The 18,848-nt window shown below is 48.2% G+C and overlaps 8 protein-coding genes across 8 annotated transcripts in view; 5 read left to right on the plus strand and 3 right to left on the minus strand.

The window, feature by feature from the left end:
• CNH02880 (hypothetical protein) overlaps positions 1–382 on the plus strand; it is a 1,475-nt gene extending 1,093 nt beyond the window's left edge. The window contains exon 4 of the mRNA XM_024657716.1: positions 1–382. This exon is cut by the window's left edge and continues 86 nt beyond it. Within this exon, the coding sequence (XP_024513386.1) occupies positions 1–237 (237 nt within the window). The 3' untranslated portion in view covers positions 238–382.
• Positions 383–529: 147 nt separating this feature from the next.
• CNH02870 (conserved hypothetical protein) lies at positions 530–2,302 on the minus strand. Its single transcript, XM_572458.2, has 8 exons — positions 2,066–2,302; positions 1,995–2,010; positions 1,881–1,941; positions 1,678–1,818; positions 1,067–1,600; positions 936–1,007; positions 672–875; positions 530–614 (listed from the first exon to the last, which is right to left on the minus strand). Exons 1-8 carry the CDS (start codon positions 2,241–2,243, stop codon positions 612–614), a joined length of 1,209 nt encoding a protein of 402 aa, XP_572458.1. The 5' UTR covers positions 2,244–2,302; the 3' UTR covers positions 530–611.
• Positions 2,303–2,456: 154 nt separating this feature from the next.
• On the plus strand, positions 2,457–3,556 carry CNH02860 (hypothetical protein). The gene is made up of 4 exons (XM_572457.2): positions 2,457–2,849; positions 2,904–2,986; positions 3,039–3,077; positions 3,136–3,556. The coding sequence occupies exons 1-4, from the start codon at positions 2,642–2,644 to the stop codon at positions 3,172–3,174; spliced, it is 369 nt and encodes a 122-aa protein (XP_572457.1). The 5' UTR covers positions 2,457–2,641; the 3' UTR covers positions 3,175–3,556.
• Positions 3,494–7,951, minus strand: CNH02850 (hypothetical protein). Its single transcript, XM_024657715.1, has 4 exons — positions 6,171–7,951; positions 5,878–6,090; positions 5,091–5,820; positions 3,494–5,010 (listed from the first exon to the last, which is right to left on the minus strand). Exons 1-4 carry the CDS (start codon positions 7,855–7,857, stop codon positions 3,699–3,701), a joined length of 3,942 nt encoding a protein of 1,313 aa, XP_024513385.1. The 5' UTR covers positions 7,858–7,951; the 3' UTR covers positions 3,494–3,698.
• An 85-nt stretch (positions 7,952–8,036) lies between these two features.
• On the minus strand, positions 8,037–10,581 carry CNH02840 (expressed protein). Its single transcript, XM_572455.2, has 10 exons — positions 10,003–10,581; positions 9,808–9,929; positions 9,704–9,753; positions 9,461–9,628; positions 9,304–9,405; positions 9,158–9,247; positions 8,904–9,050; positions 8,668–8,838; positions 8,350–8,568; positions 8,037–8,291 (listed from the first exon to the last, which is right to left on the minus strand). Exons 1-10 carry the CDS (start codon positions 10,458–10,460, stop codon positions 8,103–8,105), a joined length of 1,716 nt encoding a protein of 571 aa, XP_572455.1. The 5' UTR covers positions 10,461–10,581; the 3' UTR covers positions 8,037–8,102.
• A 134-nt stretch (positions 10,582–10,715) lies between these two features.
• Positions 10,716–12,860, plus strand: CNH02830 (2-nitropropane dioxygenase, putative). Its single transcript, XM_572454.1, has 11 exons — positions 10,716–10,972; positions 11,050–11,077; positions 11,141–11,227; positions 11,328–11,389; positions 11,457–11,653; positions 11,724–11,789; positions 11,860–11,964; positions 12,044–12,183; positions 12,247–12,360; positions 12,435–12,549; positions 12,633–12,860. The coding sequence occupies exons 1-11, from the start codon at positions 10,774–10,776 to the stop codon at positions 12,747–12,749; spliced, it is 1,230 nt and encodes a 409-aa protein (XP_572454.1). The 5' UTR covers positions 10,716–10,773; the 3' UTR covers positions 12,750–12,860.
• A 475-nt stretch (positions 12,861–13,335) lies between these two features.
• Positions 13,336–14,546, plus strand: CNH02825 (hypothetical protein). The gene is made up of 5 exons (XM_024658676.1): positions 13,336–13,486; positions 13,552–13,870; positions 13,940–13,975; positions 14,087–14,196; positions 14,247–14,546. Exons 1-5 carry the CDS (start codon positions 13,412–13,414, stop codon positions 14,322–14,324), a joined length of 618 nt encoding a protein of 205 aa, XP_024514593.1. The 5' UTR covers positions 13,336–13,411; the 3' UTR covers positions 14,325–14,546.
• A 181-nt stretch (positions 14,547–14,727) lies between these two features.
• CNH02820 (nucleus protein, putative) lies at positions 14,728–18,847 on the plus strand. Its single transcript, XM_024657714.1, has 10 exons — positions 14,728–15,728; positions 15,779–16,611; positions 16,652–16,694; positions 16,742–16,911; positions 16,962–17,189; positions 17,241–17,396; positions 17,453–17,477; positions 17,538–17,741; positions 17,790–18,492; positions 18,561–18,847. Exons 1-10 carry the CDS (start codon positions 14,801–14,803, stop codon positions 18,637–18,639), a joined length of 3,369 nt encoding a protein of 1,122 aa, XP_024513384.1. The 5' UTR covers positions 14,728–14,800; the 3' UTR covers positions 18,640–18,847.
• The last annotated feature ends 1 nt before the right edge of the window (position 18,848 follows it).

Below are 18,848 nucleotides of genomic sequence, written 5' to 3' on the forward strand. Positions count from 1 at the left end.
CCATCCCATATCCTGCACCTCGCCAACCTGGCCAACTTGAGCCTTGCATTGGAAGGTGAAGATAAAGTGCTTGGGGATATGGATTGGAAATGGGAACATGGTGCTGAAAGACATACATGGCCATTTGGCCAGCTTGTGTGGGTAGTTGGGAGGAGAGATTGGAGTGAGAATAATGGGAATGTGACGGAGACGGAGACCGAAGAAGATTCCCACTCGGAAGCCGAACATGGGACATAGTGTGATAACATGCTGTGTCAGACAACTATTTGTAATATTTTCACGACCCTTTACAAAGGTCGCAGAGACATAGTCACACACGGATTATATCAAAGCGGAAGGAGGCTATCGTTATGTCATAACTACGTTCCATGTATCCACATGATATGAGCAGCGATTCGCTTAATAATTTAGCATGCTTTCTATCGCAATACCGCGATCGTTGTCATAGTCAGTGTTTGAGTGTGCATGAAAAATCTAGGCAGTGACGCCAATAAAGAAAGAAAAAGAGAAAGATACATGGTACGCTTTCGACAAGCGTCTCATTTTCGCTTGCATGCATGGTATCGCTCTGGCTACGAACCTTCTTCAATAATTGTGTAACTGTTCACAGACTACTATACCGTTCGTAAACATCCAATCAAATTCACGTCTGGGTGGAAAAGAATACCCACTAATTCGTCTTGCGATCTCGCTTTTGGTGTTGATATCGTCGATGCTGTCGCCTCATTCGCGGCACTGCCCATATCCATATCTATACTCCTGTCCAAACTCATGTCCATGTCTTCGGGGAATAAAGAAAGGTATTCACACACAAAGACTCTAAGTATTCTATTCCATCGTCTGATGGCGGGTAGTGATAAGGCTGCCGTATCATCCTATACGATTAATGTTCTTCAGTATGAGCTTCCAGTCACAGAACTCTAGTTTGGACTCACAGCGATGGTATGCCATACACTAGGAAAGGGCACCGAAATGACGTGTAGTACACTAACACCCCTATTTAAAAACTAGAGAGTCCGCAATTTAGCGAGATCCGCATAGCTTTCCTCAGTTGATTTTAGCTTACAGGGACATGATCATCTCCCACCATTCCTTTCCTCCCTCTCTCAGTTCTAAACCACCCATCCTCTCCCTTCTCAACCTCTACCAGCCCTTCTTCTCTTAGCCTTTCATCGCCATTCGCCATACGATCAAACAACCAATCCGTTTCCCTAAAGAAACTCCTTATAGAGGAATGTTTGTTCCCGAGCAAGTCAAATAATACAAGGTGATCGATCGTGTCGAGCATTGTAGGGTGCGGGTGCATACGACGACGAGTAAGCGGATGGGCAGGAGGGAGATACGTTTCAGACCATTCTTCTGCTAAGTATCGTGCACCGTAGATGGAATCCATATCCGTCCAATCGTGGAAAGCTTCTTCGCCATCAAAAAAGATAATTTGTATTGTCGTTTCAGCCTCTTCTTCTTCATCGAATCCATCCCGCAAAAAAGGTTGACCAGACGATATACGAGATTGCCGAGAGTTGAGAAAGGGTGTAAGGAATTCTGCGATAGATAGCAGGATGGCGCAGGGAGCAGCTGAGTCTGTAGCCCCGATAAACTGTTGTTGTTTTTATCCAGAAGCTGAGCATTAGATATTTGGAGAGTAAGGGCTATATGAGAGCTTCTGGCACGCACCTGATTCGCGGGATAGTCTGGATACCACTTTGAATCAAAGTGGGCCGCAAGGACTAGTTTTCTCGGTGCGTCTGGGTCAAACGTATAGACGAGATTTGTGAAATCAATGTCGCCTATGGGGGTAGCAGACGTAAAGGGCGTCTAGAATGAAGAGCACAAAGGGTGAGTCGAGACCAGATGTTTTCAAAAAGCCCGAGCTGTACCTTTTCTTCATGCCAGCCGAGTTTAGAAAAGACCGAAGAGATGTAATTTTGTACCAAAGTGCTTGCGCTGTTGTCAGAGAAAAGGGCCTGCCAATTAGTCGTGCAACAACTCACTTGTTTTCCGATCCAGCTATTCTAGCGTTAGCATAAGGCTTAAAGATCAAGAAAGGTGACAAGTGACATACATGGCCTTGGGATAAGCAGTTTACCAAGATGACCATCTGTAACACTGGAGAACTGGGGCGGATCGAGCTGGATTAATCGCTTGAGCTGTGAAGTGGAAAGAGGGTTGTAGGAGCGGGACTGATGGGCGGATACGGAGAGGACGAGGAGGGGATAGAGACAGAATAGGAGCAGGATCATTTCGATAGCATGAGCATGATCCCTGGTCGTTTTCTTCTTGTTAGAGCTGTCAGTACGACACTGACAGGGGAGAATGCGTAAAGCACGCAGCCGACACACTGAATACGGGCCGAACGTGAGATATCCAGAACTTACGTAATAGATCTAAACCGCAATCCGAAAGTTGGTTCGTCGTTACAGCGACTCTCACGCTGTTGACGGAACGAACGAATGAGAGAACTCTGTTGTTCTTCTATCTTTTATACGCGCTGAAACGTAAACAAATACGCACAGCTAGTGCTCGTAAATTAGGCACAGCGCATTATCCAACACATTGTAATTTATTCGTCAAGTAAATCACCGACTCTGAACACTAAAGGCACTCTCAAACCGTACCGATTATCAGACTCTGATCGACAATGAGCCTCATTCGTACCGCTCTTCGCCTCTCTCGTCCATCAATCTCGTCCACAAGGTTTCTACACTCGTCTCGTCGTGTGTTTGCTTCAGAAATCCCCCCTAATCCTTTCGAAGACCCCATTTTCAAGGCATTTGCCGACCGAGTCAAACAGCATCAAGGGGCAGTGGATGCTATGAAGGGACTGATGAATGTTATGCAACAAAAAGGTAGGCCATGTACAAATCGTTAAACAATGGCCCATATGCTAACAGAGTATTTAGGCTTTGACAAGAATAAGAAACCTACGATGATGCAGATGATCGAAATGGCCTCTGACAAGGACTTGAAGGCTGCTGCCTCAGTGGTGCGCAAGATGTTTATCCCATAGTGAAATAGTACATCTGACATCTTTGTAGTTGATGTCTGAACTCCAAAAGGCGGGCGTTGATCAAACGGTATGTTCTCTCTCTTTACCAATCGATGGGGGGAAGAATGCCAACGAGAAAGATTTAGGAAGCAATGGAGATCTTCAAGAAAGCTAGCTCAAGATAGATAGTTACATGTTGCAAAATAGTTGTACTCATATGCATCAACAACATCAACCATATCTCAGTAGGTACTATGAACATTCCCTATCTCATAGAACTTCCCAAAGACCAATATTTGCCTTTGAAGTGTCATTGCGCATCATGGTCAAAAGACGAAGACTCTCGTAAACAGCTTCGCCTTGAAGGTATATCGTGAGATGACGATTGGCGACTCCTGGGACATAAGGTGCAACATACCGGCTAGAGATGATTCTGCTAGCAACTGTACAAAAGGCAACGGATGTCACTGGAGTGAGATGAGATATGTTTGCTTTCGTCAAGATGATGTTCCTATGCGTTTGCATGTAAGGTAGTCTATGATGATAACCTTTCCTATCAATGATGTATGGCATTATATACATCTATAAAAAATGGAACCAAAACTTGATTCCTCCGAGTCCCAAGAGCTAGCAAATTACAACAAGAACGACACTGCTACATCAATTGTCCACCCCAAGCTTTATACCTCGTACACCTCCCAATCATCGTTCACGTCTCAGCCCTCAAGCTGGCTCGCAGCAGATGCAGCAACCAATCCTGATCCCATGTTCCAACTCCCGGCCACACGGGCTTGATCAAGACATCTTTACCCACCCCAACGCCCGCTTGCCCAATCCCCAATCCTGTTGTCCCATTCACACCGTGCGCGCTGGCGATCCCGGAATCGGCATTGAGATCTGGCAATTCGTCGCCAGACGAGCTGAATCGACCTCTTACCAGCGAGCTTTTCCGAGTGACATTCGCCAGAGGGTTTATATGAGCCGAAGAAGACGACGACGACGACGAATAATGTGGAACACTTGTCTGATTATCGTCAGATGCTGGGAAGGAATACCCGTTGAAAATACTCGTGTCAAAAGTCGACCCAGAAGCAAGTTGCGCCCCGTTGGTCGGAAACTCAAACTGCACTTTGCTAGGCCTCCGCGCCGCATTGGGCGTCGCAGAACCGTCTGGCTCATTTTCACCCCAGATGCGTTCCATCCTCGTTCCTACTTGCACCTTTTGCGACATGACACAAGCACTCTGAGCTCGGAAGAGACTAAAAGGCAGCCATTTATCGGTGAACGTGTTGACAGCAACGTCATAATTGGCATAGAAGACGATAAGGTAAGGAGGTGTATATGGAGATCGCTTTGCGGACAAACTCTGAGGTCTGCCGCCGGGAGTCAAAGGGATGAGGAGGGGATGGAGGGTGAGACGAGGGAGGATGTGTTCCATATCCTCTGCTGTCAACATTTCGTCAAGCATGGGAACGATAGCGAGCTCAAGCGCTGAGAGGAGCGCAGAAACCCGCCCAGACAACAAGGTATCAGTTTCGGTACTGGGAGAGATGTTGCGGCTAATGATGCTGAGCATATTGAATCCTTGGAGCATCGATACAGCCTCGCCGATTTCCTCGACCGTCCCGTAAAGAGCGCCACTTTCGGCAGGAGAAGTACCGAAAGTGCACATTTCCCGCATAGGCAGCTGCCCCCTCTTATCCTTCTCCAACAGGATCCTCAGTCCATCAAAAGGTGTTGCTTGCACGACTGCAACACCTGCGTATAATTTACCCGGATGAAGCGTACAGTGCAGCGTCGAGTCGCAGAATAGTCGGATATCATCGAGAAGAGGCATAATATGATCAAAGGGGACAGATAGAGTACGTTGGAGGGCGGAAGCGACGGCTGAAGGATCGGCAAACATGTAATGGCGAGACACGAGATCAAATTGTTCAGCGGCAGAGTTGATACGTCGTACGAGGAATATCAATTGGCCCTTGGACACGGTATCGCTGCTGTTTTGCAACTTGACCCAGCCACTACAGTGAAAAAAAAAAAAAAGGTCAGCATGGGCATTGTCACCTCATTCAAATACTCTAAAAAACAAGACTCAACTCACGTTGTCAAAATCTGATCATACAACACGCCCAGCCTCGTAATCCCATTCATCTGACCTGTCAACCTCATCGCCAAATGACCAGAACTCGTTGAAAACTTTTCGAGAAACTTTGAGATACTCAATGGCATTGACCTGCTACCGGTCAATGTCGTGCTCGTGTGGTTTGTAACCATCGACCCTCGTCTGATATCCAACAATGTAGGTGCAAACATGGAATCGGCCTGCGCGTGAGCCGCATGCGAATGCGGCTGGCTCTGGCTCTTGCTATCCAACAAATGCACCGAATTCTGTTGAGACATGATCGGATTCCTCCACATCCATGAAAGCTTGAGAGCTGACACAAACGCCTCGTGTCCCGTGCTCAAGTCCATCCCCAGCACAGTCGACTCTGAGCTCAAACTCTGTATGAATGATCCCCGTCCACTACTGTTCCCATGCACACCGCCCGTCAAGTTTGCTATATCGCACATTGGCAACATCCCATCTGTCGAATGGACGAGTATCCGATCCTTCTCGTCAAACATGACGGACGCGACAACCACTCGACGACGACGGGCTTGTTCGCGGCGGAGATGAAGGGAGTGGAGGAGGAAGAAGACTGTACAGGCGATACAGGCTGCAAAGGCGAGGGCTGAGACGATACCGGTGATGGCTGCGTTTGTGCCGCTGAGTTTGGAATGTTTGGTGGTACTTCGTGCAGCAGGCCATCCATAAATGGTGCCCAAAGTTCCTATTCTACTATCAGCATGTTTTTGAGATTGAGCACAGCTGCTTCCAAAACGCTTACCGCAAAAGTGCATGGCACAAACAGCAACGGCCAAAATCAAGGCGACCAGGATTTTTGACCACCAAGTATGCTTGAGTTTTGGCCGAAGCATGATAAACATGATGTAGAGCGCAATGACGACAGCTCCACATGCAATAATGACAGAACCGACGACATACGCTGGCTTGTACGCCACGTACGGGATACCGATGATGGACGCTTGGCCGATGTAGTCTTTATGGGCAGGTACATTAGCCTGGGGATGCAGCGCATTGTGAAAAGAAGAGAGAGAGAGAATGAAAGAAAAGACTTACGCATGCCAACGACGCCAAACCCGGCAGTAATACCCGTAACAAAAACCTTGATCACCTCTGCCGCAGTGACAATGTCGAAACCCAGAAAAGCACCCAGTTTCCCCCAAAGATTCTTCTTCTCATTCACCTTTGCCCACCTATCCCTCTTGCCTTCTCTAACATCCTCCGAGCTAGCGGATTTTTCCTGTTGCAGCCCATGTAGTTGAGCTTCAGGGGATAGTGATACCTTGGCTTCATCAGAAGTGTCTGAATTCTGAGAAGCATTTGATCGAAGGATAGTAGTTGGCGAAGGAGGGGGGTCGATATCGCCTTCTGGGAGAGACTGGATACGCGATAGGCCGGAACCCGATGGGCCAGAGTAAGAGGGACGTTTAGGAGGTTGGGTGAAAAGGATGTTTGTGGGTAAAGAAGCACGACGCCACTCATGGCGAGCGGAAAATGGATGGGGGTTCTCGTTGGAGTATGATTCCGGATTGGAAGCTGTCGACTGAGAGATGTCGGTCGTATTGGTGCGAGGGAAAAGTGAGGGAGATTGTGCGGGGAAACTGAAATTGGGTGTGAAGACTGAAGCACTTTCTGGTAGCGATGACCTAACACGATCTGGATGAAACTCGGCGGGAGGGGAGGAAAAGTCATTAAGCGATTGTGCAATGGGGAGGGAAGCTCTGCGACCCATACGACCATCCAGGGCCTCGCGAGCTTTCCTCTCCAATTCTTCTTCAACTGCAGCTTTACCCAGTCGAAACTCCATTTCTTGAAGATCCTTGTCCAAGTTCTCCGGTCCATCCAAACGAGTGTCATCCTTCCATCCTGATTTTCGCCGTGTGCCAAACAACTTTGCTCGGAGTGATCTTTCGGAAGTTTCGGTTTCTGGATCGAGAGCAGACCATGTTGAGTGGCTTCCGGCACGAGTAAGCAGACTACGATGACCTTTCGACCCTGCTTGAATTCCCTTCTTGTGTGAAGATTTCCATTCGCGATACTCGTCCCTTTCTCTCTGACTCTTGCTGCCCCTGTCTTTTATCTTCTTATGTCTCCTCTTCGCCCGGCTCCCACATTTCCAGTCGCCAAGTTTCGTCCCCATGATAAAGAAGGCGATTGTCATGGCCAGACAGGAGACCACAAGGGAAAGAATCGTAAACCCGGCATTATAGGACAGGTAGGACACAGGATACTCGGGATGAAGAGGATGCTTCAACCCGAGGGCATTGTTGAAAACAAAGTGCATGGCGAATGTGGAGACGGCGCCGAAACAAAAACCTGCGGCAGCCAGTAAAGCTTGATTGCGCCATCCGCTGTTTGTGGTGCGCCGTATGAGAAGCTCGAGGGTACAGAGCGAGCCTATAAAGGCGATGATGTACGCAAGGACGATGAAGCCACCGTTAAAGTACGGGGTGAGTATGACATAGTCGGCCGGTAGCGTGTAGGATTGCGCGGAAGTACTGTAGGATGCGATGCCGAGGACTGGCCCCGAGACATTGTTGCGGCGCGCGAACGATTCGCCGAGGGAGGAAAACAGATGGGAGAGTGGTTCGACGTGCAGGGAGGCTCGCAGGCGTAAGCGGGCGCGGTGGCGCAGGGGGGGCACGGGCGTGGCGTGTGCGAGGGGCAGCAGGGCAGAAAGCGCAGCGAGGACGAGGGGGCGGGGGAGGGGATGTCGGCTGCGGCTGGGCGGGGCGTCTGTCATGTCGGATGCATGCCCCGGGCGGTGGGGGGCGTGGCGGCAGAAGGGCGCGCGGCGTGCAGCGTGGGGAACTCTAGCGTCTATCAATCGAGAATGGAGAAATGCTTTAAACAATCCGTTCCAACGCGCCGAAATCCTTGATTATTCGCCACATCAAAAAAGACAAATAAATTCAAAAAAAACACTCGCATTTAACTGCATACACACTCGAGCCCCACCGACCAACTCGGCTTCTCGGGCATGTTTCGTCAAAAGCCTATATCAGCCATATTCGAGGCCACGCCCCTCAAACTGCCACTCTTAGATCCACCGCCACCGCTGCTTCCCATCATCTTCCCACTGCCCGCCCCTGGCTCCATCGTCTCTTCTGCCTCCATCAACTGATCGAATTCGTCTCCCTTGTTCTTTTTACTGTTGGATTCTAAATACTGTGCTTGCTATTGCAGGGAAAATCAGAAATCGGGTCACTAAAAAAAAAGAAAGGAAGGGACTGACTTTAACAAGATATTCTTTACTCGCCCCCAACCTCCTACTACCTTCCGCTAAATGCTCCTGCAACAATGCAGCCACTGCACTCGCCCTTTCCAAACGGCCCAACGCCGCTGGGGAAGTAAAACTTTCTGTCGCTGTGATAAACTCGATGATCGCTTGGGAATGCGATTGGGGTTGCGTCGCAGACGGCGTCAAGATAGCAGAGACTTCTCCCGATTTTATCTAATAGCAGTTGTGACGCTGTCAGCTTTCGATTCCATTCCTATCACAGTCCGTTGACGGTATACAGAATAAAAATAAAAAAAAGGGATAAGGACTCACCATGTCATCTAAAATCGCAACGACCCGCTCAGCTTTGGGCATGTCGTCGCCGACCCTCAATCGTCTAGCAAGACTGTCCACAGTCAATCGCATATACGTTTTTCGAAGTCGCAAAATCATATGACGATGAATAGAGTTGACAACCTGCTCAATTAAGCCGCTGTTACAATCCTAAAACGTGATCGTGTGAGTATCACCGTATATATATATATTACGCTAAGTAATAGACGAGATACCTTTTCAAACTCTGCCACCGTGTGAGCTCTCCGTACATTCGCCCAGTTGTGAGCTTCAAACTCCTTGGCCAACTCGTTATAAGAGGTAGCATATTTCTCAATGATCCTGGTCACTGGAGTGGGTGTATACTTGGGCCAAACGATTTTCTGAGGATTAAACCCGAGACAAAAGAAAGGGGGATCGTCAGCAGATGGCGAGACGTAAAAGCGTCAACCCGTGGGAGGTTGATACAGAGTGGAGATGAAACACTTACCTTTCCTGTGACGATCAATTCGCACAACAATGCCCTCTTGGCGCAAGCTAGTTGAATAGCTGAGGCAGTCGTAGTCGGAACCGTCACAGCCTATCACACACAGTCACCGATGAGATCGAAATGCGGACATGAGATATTTAACCCACAGTCAAGTAATACTCTTTGGCTTTACAAAAGTCTCCCACAGCCATGGTGACAGCACCGGCGTGATGATAATACGTTAGGATATCCAAGTAAGTAGGCGCTGTCTGTTAAATGTACATCAGCAGCAGCAGCGCGGTCAAGGACAAGACTTTTTCTTACAGTCTTGACATCCAAAAAGATGATATCGAGGACCAACCCCAAGCTAGGATGGTCAAATTGACGAGTAACTAGGCAAGCTTCTAGCAAAGCACCAAATATGGGTGAAAATGTTTGATGGTAATTGAGCTTTTGGATGAGCGAGGTGATTGCAGGGATGACGAGTTTGACCTTTTTTTGGAAACATACTCTCCGTCAGCTTTAAACCGTCCCCTCTCTCTGCGGTGTAGCAGATTCAAAACTCACCTTTGAAAGCTGTTGTGACAAACGTAAAAGGCCCCATGCAAATGCAGCAACTTTCGGGCATCAGCAGCTTCAATAATTCTTTGCTTCTTTTGAAATAGACATACCTCTTTGGTGGCAGATCCGCAGCTGGGCAGGATCTGCGAGCTCACAGAGACGGATGGCGAAATTCAACATCTTGTCACTCCATACCACAGCGTTGCCTTGCCCAAGAGTAATCCTTGCCGACCTGTTTTAACAAAAAAAAGTATCAGCAACCTTTTATAATCCACAAAACAACCCCCAGGTAAATCATTGCGTACAGCACATAGATAAGGCCTCCCCCAATCTCTTTCACTCTCTCATCTGCGGTCTCATATACTTCATCACCGGCCTCGTACAGCGCCAACAGCTGTTCGCCGGCATTCCGCCTTTCCCACGCTTTCAGCGAAGCTCCCTCAAACGGCTTCCCATCTGCGACTTTTGCAAGGAGCGGGAGGGCTTTGGCTGTAAATTGGTTTGCGGGTAGCGAGAGGATCTGGTGGATTTCTTGTGGGGTGGTAGGTAGTTTTCCAAGTTGGGGAAGCGCTGGGAACGCGGGATGGGCATGTGAGAAAGGTGTAGCTGCTGCTGCGGACACGGGCACGGGTGCAGGTGTAGCTGCTGAGGACAAAGTTAAAGTCGAGGAAGGGCTCAAGGACTCGGGTACTGGGTTTGCGTCTGTATGCCGAGTTTGTTCGGAGACGGGTGAGGCGGGCTCATTTTGCGGGTGGAAGCTCATTGTGAAGGAGGTCAAAATGGTGTGGGTTATTTCCTACGGCCAATGAACAGAGGACAACTGGCCAGAAACAACGAACAAGGCTGCAATAATAATGGATGTCTCGCGCAACAAACGCACTTGACGATGACGGATGATGATGACCCGCACACCGAAACGGCCATGTCCGCCTTAATCCTTTTTTAAAGAAGAAGGGAAGAAGCCCATCTAAAACATAATTAACACTTTTATCATCCGGCTATCAAGCATTCCTCGGACCGGGCAGAGAGGTAACACCACACGGTCCAAAAATCCAAAATAGGATGGATTTGAGCCCATGCCAATTATTACTGTACGGTATTTCGGTCTCAATCACCCCTCCTTAGCCTGTCGACCCCCGCTTTCTCAGCACACTTATATATACCCTGCATCCAATGCAAGGATAACATCCGCATTTCTTCATAATCTTGTTTCAAATACCTTGACTTCCACGCAAATCATCATGTCCGTCATCTCCACGCCAATCACCAAACTCTGTACGTCGCCCTTTTTCTTGAACCGCAGAAAAAATGGTCGTGGTGTCTCCCGTCTTATAGCTGACAACAAAGCACAGTCGGTATCAAACATCCCATTCTCCTCGCGTAAGCTTGATGCAAAAAAAGATCTTGCCCCATAAAAGCATATACTAAATAATAGTTTGCAAGGGGGATGAACGTCGCTGCAGGACCCGAGCTTGCGGCTGCCGTATCTAATGCCGGTGGTCTCGGTGTGATTGGCGGTCTTGGTTATACGTGAGTCGCCACGTTTCATAGGCTCGATGAAGTGCAGCGAGATACACAGCAAAATGTCTCAAACGGATTGCTTTGGACTAACTTGAAACTTTTCTGACAGACCCAAACATCTTCGAGGGGTTATCAAAGATTTGAAAGCCAGCCTTAAATCACCGGATCTACGTAGGTCGAGCCCTTTCCTCCCAAATCTCAGCTTTCCATCAATCTAACAAGCTAACACTTGCTTCAGCTTTCGGAGTGGATCTCCTTATCCCATCTTTGGGACCTTCAGCCCGTAAAACCAACTATGATTATACCAAAGGCCAGCTTAATGATCTCATTGATGTCATCATTGAGGAAAAGGCCAAGCTCTTTGTCTGTGCTGTTGGAGTGCCACCCAAAGAGGCTGTCGAGAAACTGCACGCCGCTGGTATCTATGTGATGAACGTGAGTCTTGTAATTCATCAAGCTCTACAAGAACGCTAACACGTATTAAATTTGTTTTTTATTTATTTAGATGGTCGGGCACCCCAAGCATGTCACCAAGGCCCTTGCCCAAGGTGTAGATATCATTTGTGCACAAGTAAGTCAATCACTTTGAGGTTTGTCGACTGTCGACTACTGCTCAACCGTGCTAAAATGAAATGCCGTAGGGAGGAGAGGGCGGCGGCCACACTGGCAGAACCACATTCTCAATCCTCATTCCCGCTTGTGTCGACATTTGCAAAGGCAAAAAGTCTCCTCTCACCGGCCAGCCCGTAAGTATACCTTTTGATTACCCCAATTCCCTTCACGTTACACTGAGATTTACTGATGACGATGTCGACTATCCTCTAGGTCCACGTGATTGCTGCAGGTGGCATCTACGACGGCCGCGGTCTTGCAGCATCACTCATGTACGGTGCACAAGCTGTCTGGGTCGGCACTCGGTTCGTTGCTAGTACAGAAGCTGCGGCGCCCAAGAAACACAAGGAGCTGTACGTCTTTGGCTTTTTCTTACCCATATGATACTTGATATAAGGGGCTTATTGGGACTGTAGCATTTTGTCAGCCGATCATGGCGATGCTGACACGACTCTAATCTACACGGGTCGCCCTTTGCGAGTGAGGCAAACAGATTATGTAAAATCGTGGACCAACAGGCAGGATGAAATGTAATTCCCCTCCCTTTTCAACCGTTTCATAAAGACCGTTTTCATTTGCTGACATGAGTAATTATCCTTTTTAGATTGCAACTCACCAAGCAAGGAAAAATTCCTCACGACCTTGAGCTGCAGAAGCATCCCGAGAAGAGTCTCGAAAGTCGCCCCTGGCTCATGGGAGATGTCAGTGCTTTGATTCATGTACGTCCCTTCAATTCGCAAGATCTATCAAAGTAAACCAATCAGGGCAAACCGACACAAACTGACAATAATCAATCAAATAGGATGTGAAGCCAGCAAAGGAGATCATAGATGAAATGGTCAGCACCGCAAAGCAATGCCTCGAACACGGCTATACCTCAGTATCTGGCGGACGAGGTCCTTCCAAGGCCAAGCTTTAGGTCTGGATTTTTATTATTTACTCTACTACGATTCCAGAGCATTACTATGGATTGTTAAAAGAAGCCTATTCAAATTGACTTGTACTATCTTGTTATGAATGAAATGAGTTTGACGCAATCGCATAACAACTCGTGCCCATCCGCCTAATGCTCCCTATTATGCTAAGGACAGCGCCAGAGGTATCATACCCACATTGTAAGGAGTGATAGACATACATCGTATGGCGCATCATAGACTACTGTTAATTATTATTATCACCTCTCTTGATCTTCCTTTTCTGTTCTATTGAGTCTTGGTGGTTATCTTGTTTCAATAGCACCGCCGTATGGAACTGGGAGATAAACAAACGATGATTCATTATTATGTGGATGTGGCAACCTCCCTGAGCAACTGGTAAAGAGAAGGCTGTAGAGAAAGCAGAAGAATAAGTAAAAGAAAGAACGAAAGAGGAAAGCGAAAAGGCAAACCAAAATAGGAAAGAAGACGGACAACGATGCGTGGCGCTTGGACCCTGAAATCGTCATGTTCCCGCCTCGACTCCAAGTGGCAATAATTATCTTCGCTGGCTGGGTAGTAGCCATGGCTTCTCAATTATTGTATATCCCTGCATTGACACCTTTCTACTGGCATAACTCAACTCGCATCATAAGAAGGAAATAACATGCCACCTAAAAAAGGATCATCAACTACTACCAAGTCTTCTGGGAAGACAAAGAAGGCTGCTGGTCTTTCCCAAGTGAGCTGATCCCTTCCTTCCTTTTCGATCCCATAGCAAACAACTAACGAAATATCGTTCCAAAGCCTACCCTCGGCTTTCAATCCCAACGGAAACATTCCGGGACAATCAGCAAGTCCAAACCCTCATTACAGCGCCAGACATCGACCATCTCGGAAATAAATGTGGAGCCGGAGGGACGAAGTGATAGCGACATTGAACTGCTCGCGGGTTCCGACATGAAGGATAAAACAACACGTATGGGGGGGAATAAATCTACTGAAAGTAGTGCGCTACCAGAACAAAGGACGGAAGATGAGGAACCCAAGCAACTAAAAGTGAAAAGTAAAGAATGGGCCCAAGTTCTGAAGGCTGCCAAAGAAGCTATGGGGAACCTTGAGCCCAGTACGTACTGCTATATCCCACTTCCAAAGAAGGCATAAGAGAGATAAGAACTTGACGAATCAAAACCAGTCCACGCACATGCCGATACACACAATGATATACACCGTACGTTCTGAATTCCTTGACTCGTCGTGGAACCCCGTATTTGACACCCCGTGCTGATACTCCTCGCTCTCGCTGTTCCCTTCCAACCCGACATTATTATTTTTTTAACAGATATCCTTCGTGTCTTTGACATGACCGCGAAATATGGCCCTTGCGTAGGTATCAGTCGGCTGGATAGATGGAAACGAGCGCAGAAACTGGGTCTTGAACCTCCTGATGAAGTGAATTTTTGTGATCAGATATCAATATATCTTGCTAATTGAGCATATAGATAAGGACGATATTAACAACCCAGCAAGGGCGAGAGGACCCATCATATCGAGAGAATGTGTTGAATGCGTGGTTGTAGATCATATCATGATTGTCGTCGATAGTCATATCGGCGATGGGCGCGTGCAGGTACGGCCGTGCGGAGAACGCGGAGAATTTAACTGGGGAATTTAATTTTCGCACCTGGAATCTCGTCTCCTGGGTTTTGGGCCTGGGGCTTGCGTGAGGCGAAAACGAACCGAAAGTCATAATGATATCTCGTGTATACAGTAGTAAATTGGGTTGTATGCACTGTACAAATATATTGCAATGTACCCCTTGCAAAGGTGAATACGCGGGGAATGACTGGTAAATTAGGTTACCGCACAGTGTTTTTCTGCTTATTTCTAATAAATGATCGGTCCGCCGCCCAGCCAAGTCCATTCGCCGACGTCGACGTGAATTCCGATTAATTAATTGTTCTTTTTAATCATCTTCATCAACATCATCTTCGTCGCTTCTTGTCCCAGTCTTTCACTTCCCAACTCCCGTCTAATACCTCCTAAGCCAGCACTCATGGACCCCTCCCTGCTCCACTCCTCAGAGGAGGTCAAATCCACAACCAATACTTCTCCCGGTGGCTCGAACGACCCAAGTCCGAATACCACAGGCCAATCTCACACGACCGACAGCACAAGTCCATCTACCGTTCCCCAGTCTCAGCCCACATCACAAATATCCAACCAGCCACCGCAATCCTCTTCTCAGTTCCAAAATCAACCGGGACAGGATACATCATCTCTCGATGATAACGAAAGCGCCAAGCGTCCTCGCCTAAGGCTCGCCCATGCGTGCGATCGTTGCCGCCGTCGAAAGATTCGTTGCGATACTCAGCATCCATGTACCCCTTGTCAGCAATCTAACAATGTCTGCACTTTTGAAACTCCGTCCCGACGGACTGTCAAATCAAAAGGCAACTCTGAACGAGTCAGTAGTACCGGGGGTATCAAAAGACCACATTCGCCGGGGCGGGTCTTTGCAAGTCTGGCGACGGGAAAAGGAGAAAGTCAAAGTAATCTCGAGGCCAGATTAGCAGCACTGGAAAGCATGCTTAGGGACGTGCCTCCAAACGTTCACAACGCTTTTTTGTCGACGCTTGATGCGCGCTTAGGCAGCGGAACAGGGGTGGGGTTAAAAGAAGGCGGTGGAGGAGGGGAAGGTGTAGGCGTGGCGGTTGAGGCTCTGGCTGGTACATCATTGGGAAATTTAAACCTTCCAGGGAACCTCGGCTACAATATGGGAGGTTCAGGACTGAATGCCCAAAGAAGATTGGGTCAGAACGCGTTTTCTCCTGACTGGGCGGCCAATGGCGGTCTCAGTGGATGGTTGAATGATGCAGTATTGGGAAAAAAGAAGGAAGAGGCGGGAATGGATGAATTAGCGAAGCGACTAGGGGGCATGAGCTTTTTCTACGAAGATGAGATCGGTCAAGCAAAGTGGCAAGGTATGTAGTGTATCTAGAGCTATAAAGAGAGCTCTGACTGGCAAATCTAGGTGCAACATCAGGATTCCCCCTCCTTCACCTCCTTGCAGCACATAATGCTCCCAAAGAAGAAGACGAAGCAGATTCAGCTGATGGCGACGTTTCTGGTGAAATGATTGCTTCCCCGGCAACAGATTCTATCCCCTCTACTTCTCCAAATACCTCAACAATCTTGCCCCGTCGCATTTCTTCATCATCAACCCCAGCCGGCCGAGCGTCATCTGTTCATGCAAAGGCCCGTTCGTCATCTATCGGCTTAGGTGCAATTGGTCGTCGGGCCAGTAGCGCCGACCGCAGAAAAAAGGAACGTTTCTTCCCGGATCGTACCCCTCGACCACACCAAACACTAAATCCCGAAGCCAGCTGGAAGGTCATAACAGGTGTAATCCCACCCGATTTGATGGATACACTAGTCCGTTGCTACCTTTCGACCTCGCATCTTCTCTGGCCTTTCCTTCACGTCCCATCGTTTTTGACAGATTATGCGAACCCTGCTCAATGGGGAGAACCTGGGTTTACGTGCTTTATTGTGGCAGTTTGCACCCTATCTTCACGACATGTCGACGATCCCCGAGTGAGAGCAAATCCAGCCGATCCGTCGACTGCGGGCAAGCAATATTTTGAGCTGTTCAAACGGCTGCGAGATCTGCCTTCAGCCGACAGGCCGACGCTGTATAGCATCCAAGCGGCATTCCTTGCGGCAATTTACGCTTTTGGATTGGGTAACTTGAGCAAGGCTTTTTCTTTGCAGGCGGAAAGCATTACGTTATGTCTTGACGGTGGCCTACATAGAAGTGTCGACGGTTATGACCACTTTGACGCCATTGAAAAGGAGACTAGAAAAGTGAGTTCACTTGGGAAGGATAAAGCTGACGACGATCCAGAGGACGTTCTGGTCCATCTATGCTTGGGATAAGCAATCTGCTGGTGAGCATAGAAATCTTGTGAAATTATCGTCATTGACGTCTGTGCAGCACTATTTGGACGACCGCCCATTATTCACCTCCGAGATTGTGATGTAACAGAGCCTCTTATCGTCGACGATGAAGATCTCAATCCTGGAGGAATCAAAGATGAATCGATCAACTCAAAAAGTCGAATGTGCGCGTTTGTGGCTACTATTAGACTGCATGTTATCCTTGAGGTATTTATCCGTCATATCCTTTGGCAAACGCCAAGCTAATAAAGACATAGGGTGTGATCGACTCTGCGACCCAGCCATCAGCTTTCCCAACTTCTCCATTCCTTGCTAGAGCAGCGGCCACTATTGCCCGCCGTACAGCCCAAAGTGAGACATTACGAGATGAGGAAGAGCTTCTGGAAGAGTGGAAGAGAATACTGCCCAAATACTGGTGTTATGACACAGAAACAGCAAACTCTCGAGATCCTATTAGAATCACCCAGGCAGAGAGGCTACATTGTGTGAGCTTCTTTTAATGTTGGCTAACGTTACGGTACTGACGTATTACGAAGCTGGAGCACCTGGTTAAGATGATCATCTACAGACATAGGTTCTCAGGGTTTGTCGCCATGCCAGCGTCAACCGCTGAAGAGCGAGCGAGACATCTGGATTTGTGCCGCAAGGCGATGCAGTGCGCGTTAACCATTATTGCAGATCACGTACACATTGTGAGTTCAGACAAATGTTCGTGAGGATAAATAGTAATGCTGAATCGTTTTCGCAGAGTCAACGTGGGATGATGACTTATTGTATGTCACGGCTGATCGGTAATGCAATCGTGGAATCAAGTGCTGATGAGTTATCCCCAGATGGCGTACATGTCATTCACCAGCTTGCTCAAGCAGGTCGTACCCTGGTAGCTGTGATCCTGAACTGCCGCAATGCCGATTTCCGACCTATCATCGCCCCGTCAGTTGAAGGACTTCGGTCGTGCGTCGGCTTGTTGAGAAGGTTCAGTGGTCGATACCTATGTGGTCTCCGATCTGCAGACATCATAGACGAATTTTGTCGAGGTATGATTTATGTCGATCTGGCTATACGAAAGCTAATTGCATTTCCAGTTTGCAACATTCCCGTTGACTCACCCCGTGTACCCAACTCGGCCGGCCGACCTTCACCCGCGTGGTTACGTCCAGTACGAAAACGTGTGGCGACCCCTCCTCCAATCGCCGACTCGCCTGGTAGCTCTGGTATGATGAACTTTGACCCAAACACTCTCACCGCCAACAGCGGCGTCCATGCTTCGGGGGTTAATGACAACATGAGCATTTCGGCTGGAGGTTTAGGTGATATTGGGGGCTCTGCCTCTGATCTGGATGCACTTTTCAACACAGCAGCTTACTTCAACGTACCTGGGGGAGAAGTTTCTGCTGGGATGGCTGGCACCTCTACCGGTAGTGCACCCAATGTAGGCAACCAAAATGCCAACATCGGTCCATCAAACTCTTTCCTTCCTACCCTCGGCGGGCTTGGTGAGGCATCTGCGCCTTATGACCGTTTTGAAACGCTCTCGCCCAACGTTGAGCTAGGGAATGGCAGTACCATATTTAGCAATTATCAAGATTCCCACGCTGGCTTCAGTCTCAGTGGTGATACGGATCATCCTATGGGCAGTGGCCCGGGAACGTCGGTAGGTGCAGGCGCTGGGCACATCAGTTTTGATTACGGGTTAAACGGACATGGGTTCGGGGGCGAGAGCTTAGCAATGAAGGGCATGGATAACGTGTCAGATGGGTTGAAACAAGGAACAGGTGGTAGCAACCTGTAAGTCCCAATTATGCGTTCCCTCGGCTCTATTGCGTCCTATTCAAGGAGCTTATCAAATTGTACAGGTCTGCTGCTACGATCCTTAGTTTGATGGAGGAGGGTTCTTTTGATTACGGGAGCATATTTACGGATCAAGCACCATAATTAGACGTGGCCGTCCGTAGTGTCTGCTATTATTTTTTTCGTGTTTCGTCAATTTATTTTGTTTCTTGGAGGTTAAATCTAATTTCTTGGGCAGCGCCACATGTATGATTACAGAAGGGAGAGTGTTCTGCATAATCTTTATGTGTATTTTGCGACAGTTTAACGTGGCTGATAACTGTTTGATTTGATATAGCATGCATGATTCCGAG

This window comes from Cryptococcus neoformans, assembly GCF_000091045.1.
Source record: "Cryptococcus neoformans var. neoformans JEC21 chromosome 8 sequence".
In the NCBI taxonomy this organism is placed as follows: Eukaryota; Fungi; Basidiomycota; class Tremellomycetes; order Tremellales; family Cryptococcaceae; genus Cryptococcus; species Cryptococcus deneoformans.

Bases quoted from the DNA above. Each gene is read 5' to 3' on its own strand.
- CNH02860 (XM_572457.2), top strand. From the start codon at position 2,642: ATGAGCCTCATTCGTACCGCTCTTCGCCTCTCTCGTCCATCAATCTCG. The intron at 2,850-2,903 runs GTAGGCCATGTA...CAGAGTATTTAG, and splicing joins GAATGTTATGCAACAAAAAG to GCTTTGACAAGAATAAGAAA. The intron at 2,987-3,038 runs GTGCGCAAGATG...ACATCTTTGTAG, and splicing joins TGAAGGCTGCTGCCTCAGTG to TTGATGTCTGAACTCCAAAA.
- CNH02840 (XM_572455.2), bottom strand. From the start codon at position 10,460: ATGAGCTTCCACCCGCAAAATGAGCCCGCCTCACCCGTCTCCGAACAA. The intron at 9,930-10,002 runs GTACGCAATGAT...TTGTTAAAACAG, and splicing joins GGAGGCCTTATCTATGTGCT to GTCGGCAAGGATTACTCTTG. The intron at 9,406-9,460 runs GTAAGAAAAAGT...TACATTTAACAG, and splicing joins TCTTTTTGGATGTCAAGACT to ACAGCGCCTACTTACTTGGA.
- CNH02850 (XM_024657715.1), bottom strand. From the start codon at position 7,857: ATGACAGACGCCCCGCCCAGCCGCAGCCGACATCCCCTCCCCCGCCCC. The intron at 6,091-6,170 runs GTAAGTCTTTTC...CTGCCCATAAAG, and splicing joins GTTTGGCGTCGTTGGCATGC to ACTACATCGGCCAAGCGTCC. The intron at 5,821-5,877 runs GTAAGCGTTTTG...ATAGTAGAATAG, and splicing joins TTGTGCCATGCACTTTTGCG to GAACTTTGGGCACCATTTAT.
- CNH02830 (XM_572454.1), top strand. From the start codon at position 10,774: ATGCCAATTATTACTGTACGGTATTTCGGTCTCAATCACCCCTCCTTA. The intron at 11,390-11,456 runs GTAGGTCGAGCC...CACTTGCTTCAG, and splicing joins CCTTAAATCACCGGATCTAC to CTTTCGGAGTGGATCTCCTT. The intron at 12,361-12,434 runs GTAATTCCCCTC...TATCCTTTTTAG, and splicing joins ACCAACAGGCAGGATGAAAT to ATTGCAACTCACCAAGCAAG.
- CNH02825 (XM_024658676.1), top strand. From the start codon at position 13,412: ATGCCACCTAAAAAAGGATCATCAACTACTACCAAGTCTTCTGGGAAG. The intron at 13,976-14,086 runs GTACGTTCTGAA...TTTTTTTAACAG, and splicing joins TACACACAATGATATACACC to ATATCCTTCGTGTCTTTGAC. The intron at 14,197-14,246 runs GTGAATTTTTGT...TTGAGCATATAG, and splicing joins GTCTTGAACCTCCTGATGAA to ATAAGGACGATATTAACAAC.
- CNH02820 (XM_024657714.1), top strand. From the start codon at position 14,801: ATGGACCCCTCCCTGCTCCACTCCTCAGAGGAGGTCAAATCCACAACC. The intron at 16,912-16,961 runs GTATTTATCCGT...ATAAAGACATAG, and splicing joins GACTGCATGTTATCCTTGAG to GGTGTGATCGACTCTGCGAC. The intron at 17,742-17,789 runs GTATGATTTATG...TTGCATTTCCAG, and splicing joins CATAGACGAATTTTGTCGAG to TTTGCAACATTCCCGTTGAC.
- CNH02870 (XM_572458.2), bottom strand. From the start codon at position 2,243: ATGATCCTGCTCCTATTCTGTCTCTATCCCCTCCTCGTCCTCTCCGTA. The intron at 1,601-1,677 runs GTGCGTGCCAGA...AAACAACAACAG, and splicing joins CAGACTATCCCGCGAATCAG to TTTATCGGGGCTACAGACTC. The intron at 1,008-1,066 runs GTAAGCTAAAAT...CGGACTCTCTAG, and splicing joins TGGGAGATGATCATGTCCCT to TTTTTAAATAGGGGTGTTAG.